Source organism: Buteo buteo, chromosome 11 (assembly GCF_964188355.1).
Source record: "Buteo buteo chromosome 11, bButBut1.hap1.1, whole genome shotgun sequence".
NCBI lineage: Eukaryota > Metazoa > Chordata > Aves > Accipitriformes > Accipitridae > Buteo > Buteo buteo.
The window spans coordinates 26,282,317-26,296,117 of NC_134181.1; the positions used below are offsets into that span (position 1 = coordinate 26,282,317).

At 63.1% G+C, this 13,801-nt stretch overlaps 2 protein-coding genes across 4 annotated transcripts in view; one reads left to right on the forward strand and one right to left on the reverse strand.

Annotated features, from left to right (window-relative positions):
- ARHGEF11 (Rho guanine nucleotide exchange factor 11) overlaps nt 1-10,077 on the forward strand; it is a 25,879-nt gene extending 15,802 nt beyond the window's left edge. For 2 of the 3 annotated variants that reach the window (XM_075040884.1, XM_075040886.1), the window contains 24 exons: nt 124-147; nt 593-737; nt 1,015-1,111; nt 1,618-1,647; nt 2,060-2,189; nt 2,329-2,508; nt 2,940-2,987; nt 3,488-3,675; nt 3,782-3,928; nt 4,380-4,459; nt 4,657-4,782; nt 4,877-4,994; nt 5,361-5,539; nt 5,629-5,704; nt 5,947-6,114; nt 6,280-6,367; nt 6,485-6,586; nt 6,859-6,941; nt 7,040-7,276; nt 7,396-7,665; nt 8,203-8,295; nt 8,777-8,991; nt 9,130-9,316; nt 9,403-10,077. In XM_075040884.1, the coding sequence (XP_074896985.1) occupies nt 124-147; nt 593-737; nt 1,015-1,111; nt 1,618-1,647; nt 2,060-2,189; nt 2,329-2,508; nt 2,940-2,987; nt 3,488-3,675; nt 3,782-3,928; nt 4,380-4,459; nt 4,657-4,782; nt 4,877-4,994; nt 5,361-5,539; nt 5,629-5,704; nt 5,947-6,114; nt 6,280-6,367; nt 6,485-6,586; nt 6,859-6,941; nt 7,040-7,276; nt 7,396-7,665; nt 8,203-8,295; nt 8,777-8,991; nt 9,130-9,316; nt 9,403-9,452 (3,061 nt within the window). In that variant the 3' untranslated portion in view covers nt 9,453-10,077. The remainder of the gene's footprint in view (nt 1-123; nt 148-592; nt 738-1,014; nt 1,112-1,617; nt 1,648-2,059; nt 2,190-2,328; nt 2,509-2,939; nt 2,988-3,487; nt 3,676-3,781; nt 3,929-4,379; nt 4,460-4,656; nt 4,783-4,876; nt 4,995-5,360; nt 5,540-5,628; nt 5,705-5,946; nt 6,115-6,279; nt 6,368-6,484; nt 6,587-6,858; nt 6,942-7,039; nt 7,277-7,395; nt 7,666-8,202; nt 8,296-8,776; nt 8,992-9,129; nt 9,317-9,402) is intronic. The other variant, XM_075040885.1, reaches the window with a different exon arrangement.
- Nucleotides 10,074-13,600, reverse strand: LRRC71 (leucine rich repeat containing 71). Its single transcript, XM_075040887.1, has 15 exons — nt 13,102-13,600; nt 12,902-13,018; nt 12,652-12,783; nt 12,392-12,467; nt 12,214-12,288; nt 12,043-12,111; nt 11,726-11,885; nt 11,535-11,618; nt 11,374-11,460; nt 11,165-11,272; nt 10,935-10,974; nt 10,789-10,856; nt 10,595-10,703; nt 10,402-10,517; nt 10,074-10,334 (listed from the first exon to the last, which is right to left on the reverse strand). The coding sequence occupies exons 1-15, from the start codon at nt 13,196-13,198 to the stop codon at nt 10,215-10,217; spliced, it is 1,458 nt and encodes a 485-aa protein (XP_074896988.1). The 5' UTR covers nt 13,199-13,600; the 3' UTR covers nt 10,074-10,214.
- Between the last annotated feature and the right edge of the window lie 201 nt (nt 13,601-13,801).

The window sequence follows — 13,801 nt, forward strand, 5'->3', positions numbered from 1 at the left end:
CACGGTGAGGAGCAGGGGGCACGGTGGGATGAAGGGCTCAGTGCTGTGAGCCCCCTGCTTGAGGGCTGAGTAAGGAGCCTGTTCCGAACAAGCTCTTTTATCCCTCCCCATCTCTCTCTCTAGGTCAAAATATGAAGAGGACAGGAGGTGAGCAGCCCCAGGGCACAGAGGGAGCACATCCAGATGTGACTGCCTTACAGTTGTTAGCTGAGGAGGCAAAAGGAGAGGAGTTGCAGGAGCATCCCCTTCCCATGCTGGCCTCCGGCACCCTGTCCCCATGCCAGGCATATCCCCGTGGGCTCTCGGGCTGGCCCTGGGGAAGGGTGAACACTTACCTCGGGGTCCTGGTGCACCAGCTGCAGCCCCCTGCCAGGCCCTGCCACACCAGCTCTCCCTCTTCAACTGCTTCTTGCCTTTCCTCCCTTCTCACTTGCTTGCATCCCCACCCAGGCATCCTCTCCTGCCTGGGGAGGGATGGACCCTCTCCCCACAGAGTCCCACAGGATATCCCAGCTTCCCCCATTGTCTCCCCTGGCCTGCGGTGCCCTGTCCTGGTGTCGGATCTCCAACCTCACACTCTCCTCTCTTCCAGCTCCCCCATGGCCTTTGCCCTCAGCACGTATATGAACCACACAGGCATCCGCAGCCGGGAGCCCCGGGTGGCCGGCACCAGTGAGAAGGCCCAGTCACTCCCGGACAGGGACAAGTGGTTGCCCTTCTTCCCCAAGACCAAGAAGGTGGGTGGCTTGCTGGCAGCCGCTCCTCTGCCCCAGGGCCAGGCTCTTGCTGCTGGATTTTTTGAGGGGACCTGTGGAGGGGTTCTCCAGAGATCCTTGACTCCCCCCATGCCTTGCAAAGCTGCTTAGTGCCAGGGCAGAGCCAAATCCTGGCCCCATCCCTTCCCCAATGGCTTGTGCCACAGCATTCAGCCAGCACAGTGAAGGTTGGGGACACCCTTGGGGCCTGCGTGGTGACATGTGTTTTTATCAGAGCTCCTCTTGGGTGTCCCAACAGAGCAGCAGCACAAAGAAGGACAAGGATGCCATGGAAGACAAGAAACGCAACCCTATCCTCAAGTATATTGGGAAGCCCAAAATCTCCTCTCAGAGCAGTGAGTATCAGGACCTTCTGGGGTGCTGTACCCACCAGCCTCCCTGCTGCCCGGAGGAGATCTGCAGCTGTCTGCATGCCTGGGGCCGTTGGGTGGCCTTTGGCCCCCATGGGACTCCCATTCACCCGGTAGCAGGCACTTTGCATCAGCCACCCTCTGCTCTCCTCCAGCCACTTATTGGAAACCTGTTGTCTCAACCATCTGTGCTCCCACACAGCTTTGAGGGGAGTGGGAAGGGGGTAGAGCTGAGTTCTCCCCCCAGATTTATCTTATGTACAGGCTGCTCGCTGTGTAGTAAAAGTGCCACAGCTCCTGGAGGGGCTGGGGTGGTGGAGAGCAAGTGTGTACATGTATGTGTGTGTGTGTACACGTGTGTGTGCCTGTGTTCCTCTTCCTCCCCTTTTGCTTTAAGTTCTCATGTTGTTAGCTCACACATTCCCTCTTTGCCTCCTTCGTTGCTGAAATGCAGGATTGATTTGACCTCTCATTTTTGTTTTTCCTTTCAGCATTTCATGTCCCTTTGTCCCCTGTTGAAGGTAAAAGGCCTCTTCTTTTGTTTGCCATTCACCTCATGTGCTTAGTTTCATTTTGTCCCCCCAAGCTACCCCAGCGTTGTTACTCTGGGTGTTGGGGTGGGCTTGGATGGGTGCCGTGAGGTCCGGGAGGAAGGCTGCCCGCAGTGGCCAGCCATTCCCACACAGCATTTGGATATCCTGGTGCCTGCTCACTACATCTCCGAGGAAGCTGGCAGCCAGCCTCGGGGAAGACCCCTCGGTGAGCGGTCACGGTGCTGCCGGCGCCTTCGCCTCCGCAGCCCAAGCTCAATGGGGCTCTGCGGGGCAGACAGCCGAGGCCACAGTGCCACAGGGTGGGCAGCAGCATTGGCATCTCCTGCCCAGCTGTGCACAGCTTGGTCTCACTGGAGTTGCTTCCTTGCTTTTGCCCCAGCAGTCAAACCCGGCAATGTGAGGAACATCATTCAGCACTTTGAAAACAACCAGCATTACGAGAGCCAGGAGCCCGGCACCCAGCGTCTCTCCACCGGCAGCTTCCCTGAGGACCTGCTGGAGTCAGATGGGTAGGGCAGGGGGATGCATGGGGGGCAGCCTCTGCTCTTGGGGGTTCCATGGCAGTTTTTGGCAGATTCGCGTGCGCAGGGACATCCCTGCTTGTCCCACCAGGCTCAGCCTGTTCTCGGCTTTGTCTCCCTGCTGCAGTTCCCGTGCTGAGGTCAAACTAGGCCGCTCAGAGAGCTTGAAAGGCCGAGAGGAGATGAAGAAATCCCGGAAAGCAGAAAACGTGCCTCGATCCCGTAGTGATGTGGACATGGATGCTGCAGCCGAGGCCACGAGACTTCACCAGTCGGCATCATCTTCCGCTTCCAGCTTGTCCACAAGGTGGGAGATGCCATCCAAGCCCTGGCCAGGGAGGACCTGGGTTCCCCTGGGCATGTTTGGCTTCAAAAGGGAGCTGGGACAGCCAGGGACCCCTTGGGCTGAGACGCTGTCTCTTGGGAAGTGAAGGCTTTTGCTGAGCCTGTGGGTCAAGGCCAAGCCCCAGCCATGCACAGTGGTGTGGTCCTGGCCCCATAGCACCCAGCTGTCTGCAGAGCCTCCTGGCCAATGTTTGCCAGAGGAGAACAGAAAGAATTGGGCTTTAATTCCCATTTGTGCCCCAAATCCCTTTTGCAGCCAGTAGCACTGGACCCACATCTGGAAGGGCTTATGGAAATACTGCTGGGTGCTGCCCCTCGGGGTGCAGCAATGGGAGGAGAGGGGCCAATGTTGGGACATTGAGACATGAGGGTGACTCTCCCATCCCTCCCCAGGTCGCTGGAAAATCCCACCCCCCCATACACGCCGAAGATGGGACGCAGGTGAGTGGCCCAGCCTCGGTCTCTGCCATCTTTACCAAGCCGGCCGGGGTCCCTGGAGCCAGTTTTCCTTCAGAGCAGGAGGGTCGCTGTAGGGGTATGCCAGGGCTGTGCCTCGGCTTTGGGGGTCAGAGGGGCTCCATCTGTGCCTTCCTAGCTTTTCCCTCCCCATAGGCGAGCCTTGACAGAGCACAAGGGGAGGCGATGCCCAGGGCTGCCCTGGGAGGGAGTCCCCTGTTAGTTCTCCATCCTCCTGGGGAGAGGGGGCACCTCTGTTCCCTTGTGTCTCACACAGGAGCTTAAAGGACCTATATAGATGTCTGCTGGGGGACCTAGTCTTTTAGCTCAAGAGTCAGAGGCTTGTACTTCTTGTGCTGAAGGCCCCGGGTTCAAGCCGAAATAGGGCCCAGGTAGATATTGGCTGTACTGGGAGTGCTGCGGGGTGGGCTGGCTTGATGCGGGTGGCTGCAGAGTACTCCCACTGCCACCTTTCACCCTCCCAGGAGCATCGAGTCGCCCAACCTGGGTTTTGGCGTGGACACCTTCCTGCCTCATCTCCTGGAGGACGAGCAGGGCCAGCTCTCTGACCTGGAGCCTGAGCTGGACTCCCAGAACTGGCAGCACATGGTCAGCCGGGAGCTGGTGGCCAATCTGCCGCAGAAGGAGATTGACCGACAAGAGGTGATCAATGGTAAGGAACACGGGACATGCCAGGGATGCAAGGGAACCCCCAGCAGCGAGCCCCAGCACTGCAGGGCTCCCCTGGGCACTTCTCCACCCCTGTGCCTTTTGCACAGAGCTCTTTGCCACCGAAGGGTCTCACCTCCGCATCCTCCGAGTCCTCGACCTCCTCTTTTACCAGCGGATGAAGAAGGAGAGCCTGCTGTCCCGGGAAGAGCTGGCGCTCCTCTTTCCCAACCTCCCTGACCTGATAGAAATCCACAGTAAGCCTCTTCCTGCTCGGATCATGCTCTACCCTGGAAATAACCCCCTGCAGTGGGAGCAGAGGGTGGCCCACGGCTGCCCAGGGCTCCTGTGTGGTCACCCACCATTCAGACCAGTCCTGCTGACAGCATCATGCCATCTCACCGCTCCAGCCTCTCCGTTCCGTCTCCTGGGAGTGATCCAGAGCCTGTTTTTTCCAGGCTCTGCCAGTGCCTGTGTCTGGGACACCTGGTCTGTACCAGCCCTTGGTGTAGCCCACTTTTGGTGTCACACTCCTTGACACACTGCATCTGTGATGGCAGCAATCGAAGCCCCTCCTGCCTGCACCCATGCTGGAGAGCTGGCAGGGACCTCTGGGGCAGGCAGCTCAGCGAGTGCTTGCACAGACGAGTAGTGGGTGGCCACAGCTCCCCCGTTCACATGAGTCCTGTCTCTCACATCCTCATTCAGATTCTCTCTCCGAATCCATGAAGAAGCTCCGGGAAGAAGGACCAATCATCAAAGAAATTGGGGATCTCATGCTGTCTCGGGTAAGGGGGGACAGGCGTGGTAGACATCTTCTTGCCCTCCAGCATGGAGGGGTTGACATCTTTAAGGGGAGGTGGAGGTCACTGTCATGCTGCCCTCTGGCCATGACTGTGCTCAGAGCAGACGAGGTCAGGGAGACTCGGGGCTCAGGGCCAAGCCTGGGGGGTGCCTGAGCCCGGTTCTCTGCACGCCCCCCCAGTTCGATGGCCTGGCCAAAGAGGAAATCCAGCAGGTCGCTGCTGACTTCTGCTCTTACCAATCCATCGCCCTAGAGCTGATCAAAACCAAGCAGCGCAAGGAGACCCGTTTCCAGATCTTCATGCAGGTTTGTCCCTCTCCTGGGCAGTTCCTTGCCCTGGTGCTCCCCTGGCTTCCCCCAATTCCACTTCGGGGCTTTCACCCTCTTCCCTCCGCCCTAGGAAGCAGAAAGCAATCCGCAGTGCCGGCGCCTGCAGCTGAAGGACTTGATCATCTCTGAAATGCAGCGCCTGACCAAGTACCCGCTGCTGTTGGAGAACATCATCAAGCACACCGAGGGTAGGGGCTGGGGGGGCACCGGGGGCTTGTTCCCAGGGTCGCTTGGCTGCGTGCTCCCATCTCCAGCACATCCTTCAGCTGATGGGAGGCAATCGCTTTCTACCATGGGGCTCGTGCCTCTCTTGTTGCCATCCAGAGCAAAATCCCAGGGCAGTGGGGAGGACTTGCTGCCTTTCCAGCAGAAAGAGGCGGGCCAGGGGGGTCCTGGGGGTGGGAAAATCTCCCTCTCATCAGCAGGGAGCTCTGGGCCAGTGGCATTTTGTGCCCAGGATGTGGCTGGGAGCCTGTCACGGTGAGATGAGGACAGCCCCATCTTCTCTGGTTGCTGCTGCCCACTGACCCGCTCTCACCTCTCTGCCATCTCAGCGGGTACCTCGGAGCATGACAAGCTGTGCCGAGCCCGGGACCAGTGCCGGGACATCCTCAAGTATGTGAACGAGGCAGTGAAGCAAGCGGAGAACCGGCACCGGCTGGAAGGCTACCAGAAACGCCTGGATGCCACCTCACTGGAGAGGACCAGCAACCCGCTGGCAGCTGAGTTCAAGGTAGCCTCAGCTCCCGGGCAGCGGTGGGTGACTGGCAGGGGTCTGCCCGGCCCCGGCCCACACTCATCACCACCCTCGGCTTCCCACAGAGCCTGGACCTCACCTCCCGGCGCATGATCCACGAAGGACCGCTCACCTGGCGCATCAGCAAGGACAAGACTGTGGGTACGGACTTTCCCCACCACCTGGTACTGGGAGCACTGGGAGACCTCTCCCTGGATCCTCAGCATCCCCCAGGACATGGGCATTTCACCCCAGCCCCAGCAGCATTACAGGGACCCCCTTAGTCCCCCTTTGCCACATCCACTGGGCCATCGTCCCTCCTGGCTGCAAGGAGGGAGGTTCCACCTGGCTTGTGAGCGCATCCCTGGCTGACCCTTCATGCTCTGTCTCCTCTCCCACCCCAGACCTGCACGTGCTGCTCCTCGAGGACCTCTTGGTGCTGCTGCAGAAGCAGGATGAGAAACTGGTGCTCAAGTGCCACAGCAAGACGGCACTGGGCTCTTCGGACAACAAACAGACCTTCAGTCCTGTCCTCAAGCTCAACTCAGTGCTTATCCGCTCTGTTGCCACAGGTAGGGAGAAAGGCCAGGGAGAAGCCACGGGAGCTGGCAGTGAGGACCGCCTGTCTTCCAGCCATGTCCCACTGCAGCCATGCTGGTGACTGCAGTGCCAGTGGGTCGGGTTAAAGCCCTCGCCATACTCTGACCTTCCTCATCACTCTTGGTCACCCCACACAGATAAACGAGCCCTCTTCATCATCTGCACGTCAGAGCTGGGACCCCAGATCTATGAACTGGTGGCACTGACGTCCTCTGAGAAAAACACGTAAGGCTCGGCGGGATGTGTCCTGGTAGCAATGGGCAGTGCCTGCCCAGGGTGGGGGGCTCCTCTGGGGGCCAGCAGCCCCCCCGGGGAGCTGATGAGGGGCTCTTGGCCGGGCAGGTGGATGGAGCTGCTGGAGGAGGCGGTGCAGAGTGCCACAAGGAATGCCACCTTCCCCCCCAAGCGCCGGACGCCAGAACCCACCCGTGCGGCATCCTCCGGGTGAGCAGCCCAGCCCTTGCTGGGAGCCAGGGTCCTAGCCCAGTCCTGTGCTGGGGGGGTGCTGGGGGATGAGGCCAGCAGGCTGCTAGTCTCTCTGGAGGGTGGTTGGGATGGGGACAGGGGTCCTCCCTGGTCACTGGGGACATGGGGGTGGCTGCCAGGGTGCCTTGCACCTTGTGTGGGAGCTTTGGCAGTGTCTGCCCTGGGGTCAGTGCTGTCCCTGAGCCCTTGGCTCCTGCATCTTACCCAACACCCCTTCTCCGTCTTCGCAGCCTGGTGTTACAGGACCCCGATGTCTCCCCAATCCTGTCCCGAGGCACCAGCTCTGGAGCAGAGGCAGAGGATTGCTCCTCAGGTGAGCTCCCCCCAGCCCTGCCTGCCACACGCTGCTTGCACCCTGCCAGTCTTTCAGGGATAGGACACGGGTCTGAGCAATTCCTCTTCTCCCCGCAGCGGACGACAATCCCACCGTGCTCCTGGGCAGGGAGAAGCCCCCGGCGCTGCTGGAGGAGTCGGTGAGCAGCGACGTGGAGGAAGGGGAGGAAGAGCTGCCCGCAGCCCCCCTGCCCACAGGGACCGACCTGGAGGTGGCTGACACCCTCCCAACCGAGCGGCCAGGGCCCCCCATGCGCCTACCACTCCCAGGGCCCATCAGCACGGAGGGTCTAGCCGAGGCAGCGCTGGAGGATGGTGAGTGCTGTGGGGTGCTCCAGTGGGGAGGACCCCCCAACTGCAATGCCAGCCTCTCCCCAAGGTAGCTGAAGCCCAAAACCATCTCTTCCCCCCTCTCCCTCCACGTCCCATCCCAGTGGAGAACCTGCGGCTCCTGATCCTACGGAGGCTTCTGCCCTGCCGGGATGCGGAGCCTGAGGACGACCTGACACCCACGCCGTCGGTCATCGGGGGCGCCGGCCAGGCCTGGGACTCAGTCCTCTCCAGCCAGGATTCAGCTTCGCAGGAGGTGCTGGCAGAGCCTCCGAACACTGCCGAAGACACAAAGCTCCAGTCGAGCCGGGAGGAGATGGACGAGACAGCTCCAGCTGCTGAGGCGCCAAGCAGCTACAAAGTCGTCCGAAAAGGTAGAGGGGGCAACGGTGAGGGTCCTCGGCCAAGCAGGGTGGGGGGGCAGGCACCAGGGATCCCCTCTCCTCTACCTGATCTGCCCCTTGCTGGGATTTGGGGTCTCACTCTCTGCTTTCCTGCATGAGCTTTGCTGGATCACTGCTGGGGGCTTGCACGGGGGGCCCAGGGGTGCGGGTGAACCCTCTCCTGTCTCCTATATGCACCCCAAGACTGGGGGGGGCTCTGACAGGTGTTGGTGGCAGGATACTGATGGGGTGCTGATGGATGCCAGTATTGGGGTGCTGGTGATGGGTGCTGATGGATGCTGGTATTGGAATGCTGGTGATGGGTGCTGGTGGATGCTGGTATTGGGGTGCTGCTGATGGATGCCAGCATTGGGGTGCTGGTGATGGGTGCTGATAGATGCCGGTATTGGGGTGCTGGTGGCAGGATGCTGTTGGGTGCTGGTGGTGGGTGCCGGTGATGGGGTGCCGGTGGCGGGGCCTGCTCACTCCTTCCCTCTCCCTCCCCCCCTCTCTTTTCGGGGTGCACAGCCCAGGTGGAGGGTGCTAAGGAGGCCACGCCCTCGCCAGGCAGCAGCCAATCAGAAACTGAGCTGCAGGAAGGAGGCGGAACTAATGTAGATGGTAAAGAGACCCCCCATCCCCTCCCCAGACCTCGCAGGGTGTCCCCATGTCCCCAGGAGGGCCAGGTTCCCATTTCCCCACCAAGGGATGCCCTCACGTCCTTTGAGGGGAGCCGTGTCCCCTAAGGGGACGTGTGTCCCTGGCGGGGGGGGACGACGATGGGGACAGGGACGGTGTCACTTGGGGGGACCTGTCCCTGTGGCGGGGGGGATGACAACACAGATGGACACCGTGTCCCTGAGGACTGTCCCCATGGCCGAGGTCACCCAGTGCCACTGCAGCGCCAACCCTGACGCCATGATCCAGAATGAGCTGGAAATGGGTCTGTGGCCGCATCCTGCTGTGAAGGGGCACAACCTGCTGCCCCCTACGGGGGGGGGGGGGCAGGACCTCGGGGAAGCACACACCCCCCGGGGGGGGGGCCGCCAACACCCACCCGAGCAGGTCCCCGCCACACTAATGCTGCTCATCCCGTCTTCAGGCAACTACTTCTATGTCAGCATGCCTGCAGAACCGCCCCAGACCCTGGACCCAGACCCCATGCCGCCCCCCAGCCCCCCGCAGGGCTCCCCGCAGGAGGCACCCACCCATCCCAGCCCCACTGAGGGGTCCCTGGATCCCCCAGCTCCCCTCCGTGACGTGGACCTCATCTTCCGCACCATCGAGCAGCTGACGCTGAAGCTCAACAGGCTGAAAGTGAGCTCCCCAAACTGGGGAAACCTGGGGGGTGGTGTGTCCTGTCAGGGTGTCATGGAGGGGGGCGGACATGGGCCTCGACCCCAAACCTGTGCCCACCCCTCTGACCTGACACCCTTTCTCCCGGGCACCTTTCAGGCTGTCGAAACAGCCCACCGGGAGCTGCTGCAGTCCCTGGGACACAGCTCCTCGACCGACGCCACCCCCCTGGGGGGCTCAGCCCCAGAGATGGATGGGTGGTCCCAGCAACCCCCCAACCCCGACGGTGACAGCCCCTTGTCCCGTGCCCTCCGGAGCCTTCAGGGCCCCACCACCAACGCCCCAGGTAAGACCCACCGCCCTGCGGTGCTTGCGCCCCCCATCCCCTCCACCCCCCTGTCCCCCTCACCCCCTTCTCCCCATCTCTTCCAGGCTCTAGAGCCCCCCTCGCCGAGGACCCCGCTCACGATGTCGGACTTTAGCCGCAGTGGGGAGGGGGGGGTCTCCCCCCCAGAGTTGCTCAAAGCTGGGGAGCTGCCCGACAGCCCCCCCATGCCCCCCTCCCTGTGCCGGCAGCCACGGGAGCCTCCCCCCAGACTGCCAGGGGCTTCGGCTGGAAGGAGGGAGCACGATCCGGCGGGGCCGGCAGCCGGGCCCCCCCTCACCCCCTCGCATGGCAGCCCCGGCTCGGCCCCACCCCCCCGCCCCCCGGCCGCGAGAGCTGGATCTAGTCTGTATAAATGCACTTTGTTCTGTTCCTCTCCGTGCTGCGGCCCCCTCCCCGCTCCCTGCTGCCTATAAATATGTACGTACGTGCACCCCTCCTGTAAATAACCACCGCCGGCCCCCCCCAGCCTGCCCAGCTGGCAACCAGGGATGGGGGACTGCGAGGATGCTCCGAGCACTGGGCTCTCCTCCCTGGCTGCCGCTGGTGACAATCGGTGACCCAAGGGGGTGGCCAGGGAGCTGGGGTGATAGCCGGGGTGCGTCCCACCTCCGCTCCCCCCCCATCCCTTCTCCCCCTCCCAGATGTCGCGGCGAGGCCAGCGCTGGGGTGTCTGATATATATATTATATATAATAGAGTCAAGACTGACCGGTTGCTGTTCGATGCTGTATCATCTGGTTTATTTTCCTCCTTTTTACGGTAAAGGTTTTGATTTCTTTTTTTTTGTTGTTTAAAGAAAAGGCAAGAAGCGAGCTCTCCTTCACCCGTGGGCACCTGTGCAGCTCCTCGGGGGCCAGCTAGGTGCCCAATTCCTGCTCCTCCTCTCGGCCCTGGTTTTTGGGGAGGGGGTCCTGCAGCGGCGGCAGCAGCTCCTGGAGCCGTGCGAAGGCTGGGCTAGTGGGAGGGATGCGGTTCTTCTGTGGGGAGGTGGGGCATCAGGCCCTGTCCTATGGCGATGCCAGCCCCATCACCCAGCTGGCTCACCTCCAGGGAGAGGCACAGCAGCCCCTGCTGCCCCGGCATTTTTGGCTTCTTCTCCCGCTGCTGCCCCTCCAGCGCTGCCAGGAACGCGCCGAGGCCCCGTTCGGTGATGTGGTTGTCTGCGGAGTGAGAGGGCAGTCAGGGACAAGCAGTGGGGGGGCTGGTGGGGACGAGTTCCCCCCCCCCCTTCACTCACAGGTCAGGTTGAGGTTGAGGAGTGCCCGGTTTCCCGGCAGGATGATGCTGCCCTGGTGCTGCCTGGCCTCCTCCAGCAGCGGGTGCAGCGGCTTGCCCGGATCCGGCGCCTGGACACAGGGGGGGCCCCTGAGGGAGTGTGGGATGCCAGAGTTGGGCACCCCCTCCCCACCCCATCCCCCCAGTGTCCCCCACCTCTGGGCTCGGCTTCTCCTGGCCACTGAGTTTTGCATCTCTGCTGCGGGTGGCTCTCAGCTCCGGTGCTGCTGGGAGAGCAGGGAGGGAGCTGAGACAGGCACAGCCCCCCCTGCGCCCCCCCAGCCCATCGGACCCTCACTCACGCTTCTTGGATTGTCTGGCCTCCTCCCTCCGCAGTGGCTCCTGCAATGGATTGGGGCAGCAGGCAGTGGCTTGCGGACCCCCTGCCTCCCCCTGGGAGGTTGGGGAAACTGAAGCACACCTAGGGCAGTGCCTGCCCGCAAAGCCAGGGGAGCTTGGGGATATCTGGCAGCTGCCTGCTGGGCTTCCCCCTGCCTGCCCCGCTCCCTGCATCAGCCACCTGCCTCCTCACCTTCTTGGCGGGGGTTTTGCCATGCTTGGCCGGGGGCAGCTTGTCGGGGGCCATGCTGCCACGCAGGCTGGAGGGATGCTCACTCTGTTCCTCCGTCTCTTTTGGGGTCTGGGGGAGAGGGGTGCTCAGGTTGCTGAGAGCCTCCGACCTTTCCCAGAGGTAGGGAGGGAACGTGGCCCCCACAAAACGAGGAGTGGGGGGAGTCTCACCGTGCAGAACCGTCCCAGCGCCTCCGCCAAGAGCAGCCGCCTCCTCTCTACCACTTCGGCATGCGTGAGCGCGAACGGCCCCAGGACCTGGCAGGCAGCGGGGCTGGGCTCAGGGCGGGTGAGGCACGCACCCTGCTCCCGGAGAGGTGGGGGGTACCCACCTCGGCGAGCCTGGTGGCCCCGACGTCGCCAATATCGTTGTTTGCCAGGGATAGGGAGAGCAGGGAGCGGTTCAAGCGCAAGCCCTGGAGGGCCAAGGGACAGGATGGGTGCTGGGGCGCAGGGTGCTGGGCACCCAGCTGACCCCCAAGCCCTCCCCTGCCCGCAGCAGGCAGCCCCTCCCGCTGCCCACCTCGGCAATGTAGCCGGCTCCAAGGTCCGAGATGCGGTTGAAGCTGAGGACGAGCGAGACCAGGCTGCGGTTGGAGGAGCTCAGGGTGGAAAGGCTTTGCCCAATGAACTGGGCGGCCGCGTCCCCGATGCTGTTGTTGCGCAGCCAGAGGTGGGCCAGCCTGCAGGACGGGCAGTGGAGGCCTGGGCTTTGCTGCCTGCACTGAGGCGGGGGGGAGGGGGGTCTTGCAGCAGGCAGGGCTGCCTGCAGCTGGGGACCCATCAGCGGTCCCATGGGGGGAAATCAGCCAAGCGTGGCTCGATCCGGCTCCGACTCACGTGCTGTCGCTCCCCATCAGCATGTGGAAGGCGGGCTCGGGCAAGGGGTTTCCCTCCAGGCTGAGCGTCCTGTGGAGGAAACCCCCCCACCCCTGGCCAGCATTAATGATCCTCCCTGACACCCATGTTCCTCAATTAGCAATAACGAGGGAGCACCCCTCGACTGCGTACCGCAGACGAGGACAGTGTGCCAGCAGCGCCGCCAACGCAGGGAGCAGCTGCTCTGTCAGCCCAACCTTCCAGAGGCTGCGGGAAGACAAAGCTGGGCATCAGGACCCACTGCCAGGGAGGGGATGTGCTGGTGTCTTGAGGGGGGGCTGCCTGTGACCCCCTCCCTGCCTGCACTCACTGTACTGCCTGCAGGCCAGCCAGGGCGGGCAGGCACTGGCTCAGGACCCCCAGCATGTCCTCCTCAATCTTCCAGCCTGCCAGAGACAAGGAGGTCAGGGGCACGGGATGGGGGGGGCAGATGGGGGGAAGAGCCCCCAGATGTGGCCTCTCCCCTCCCATGAGCACTGGCATGGCTTGGGGGGGATCCCACAGGCTGATTTCCAGGGGTTCCTCAGCCCTGGGAGCCAGGGGGGACCCTGGGGCTCCCCCAGGACCCACCTCGCAGGAAGATGGCACAGACACTCCGGGGGTCCTCGTGCTCCCTCTCCACCTGGATGCAGGGCTGGAAGCGGCTGTACTTGCGCTGGATGCGGGCAAGGACCTCCGCCAGCGGTAGCTCAGTGGGCTCCTCTGCAGGATGGGGACAAGGGTGGGTTGGAGGGTGCTGCCAGCAGCCCTGTGCTCCCCTGGGAGGGACCCCACAGGCACAGGCTCTTCCCGCACCCCAATGTCACCCCGACCCGCTCACCATCGGTAGGGAAGCTCGGAGATGGCCGGAGGGTGACTTTGGGGACGCTGGCAATGCCAGCCCGGGCGCAGAGCTCGGGAAAGTCCTGCTCCAGGAGGCCGGTGCAGTGGTACTCCTCTGCAGGCAGGGCAGGCAGGAGGGGGGGGACATAAGGGAGACCCCCATAGCCCCCCCACCACCTGCCAGGGCCAGGGTCTCACCTGTCCCCTGCTCAACCTTCCTCTCCGTGCTCTTCATCTCCTCTTCTGCGGCCACCGCTGCCTTCTCCCTGGACACCCGCTCCCCCCGCCGCCTCATGGTCCGCAGCTGGGGGGCACCGGGGGCGGGGGTCAGTACCCCCTGGCCCCAGGGCTGGCCCTGCCCAGCACCCAAACCCCCAGCATCCCTGGGCCAGGGGGTCCCAGTGGGGTCCCTATGCAGGTGAGGGTGGACGTCAGGGCCCTATGAGGGTCCCTGGGCTGGGGGCCCTATGGGTATCCCTGCGGGGGGGGGAACAGGGGGGTGTCCCAAGGACAAAAGACCTATGGGGATCCCTGCAAGGGGAAAGGGGTGCCCCAGTGGCAGGGGGCTCTACGGAGGTCTCTCTAGGGGGTGAGGGGGGTCCTAGGGTCCCTTGGGGGTCTCCCTGGGGTGGGGTGGAAGTCCCAGGCCTGGTGGCCCTGTGGGGATGCAGGGTGGTCCCAGGGGCCTGTGGAGGGGGCTTGGGGGAGGGGGGGGGGGGCTATGGGTGTCCCTAAGCAAATGAGGGGGGGTCCAAGGGCCCTATGAGGGTCCCAGGGCTGGGGGCTCTATGGGGATCCCTATGTGGGTGAGAGGAGTCCCAGGGACAAGGAGCTCTATGGGGGGGGGGGTTTCTTGGCTGGGGGGTCCCTATGGAATCCCTGGAAGGGGAAAGGGGGA

What these genes read in the sequence shown, in the direction of transcription:
- LRRC71 (XM_075040887.1), bottom strand. Translation starts at nt 13,198, where the DNA reads ATGAGGCGGCGGGGGGAGCGGGTGTCCAGGGAGAAGGCAGCGGTGGCC. An exon ending in TCCGAGCTTCCCTACCGATG is followed by an intron (nt 12,784 to 12,901) that starts GTGAGCGGGTCG and finishes CCCATCCTGCAG; the next exon opens with AGGAGCCCACTGAGCTACCG. An exon ending in GGGCCACCAGGCTCGCCGAG is followed by an intron (nt 11,461 to 11,534) that starts GTGGGTACCCCC and finishes GCTGCCTGCCAG; the next exon opens with GTCCTGGGGCCGTTCGCGCT.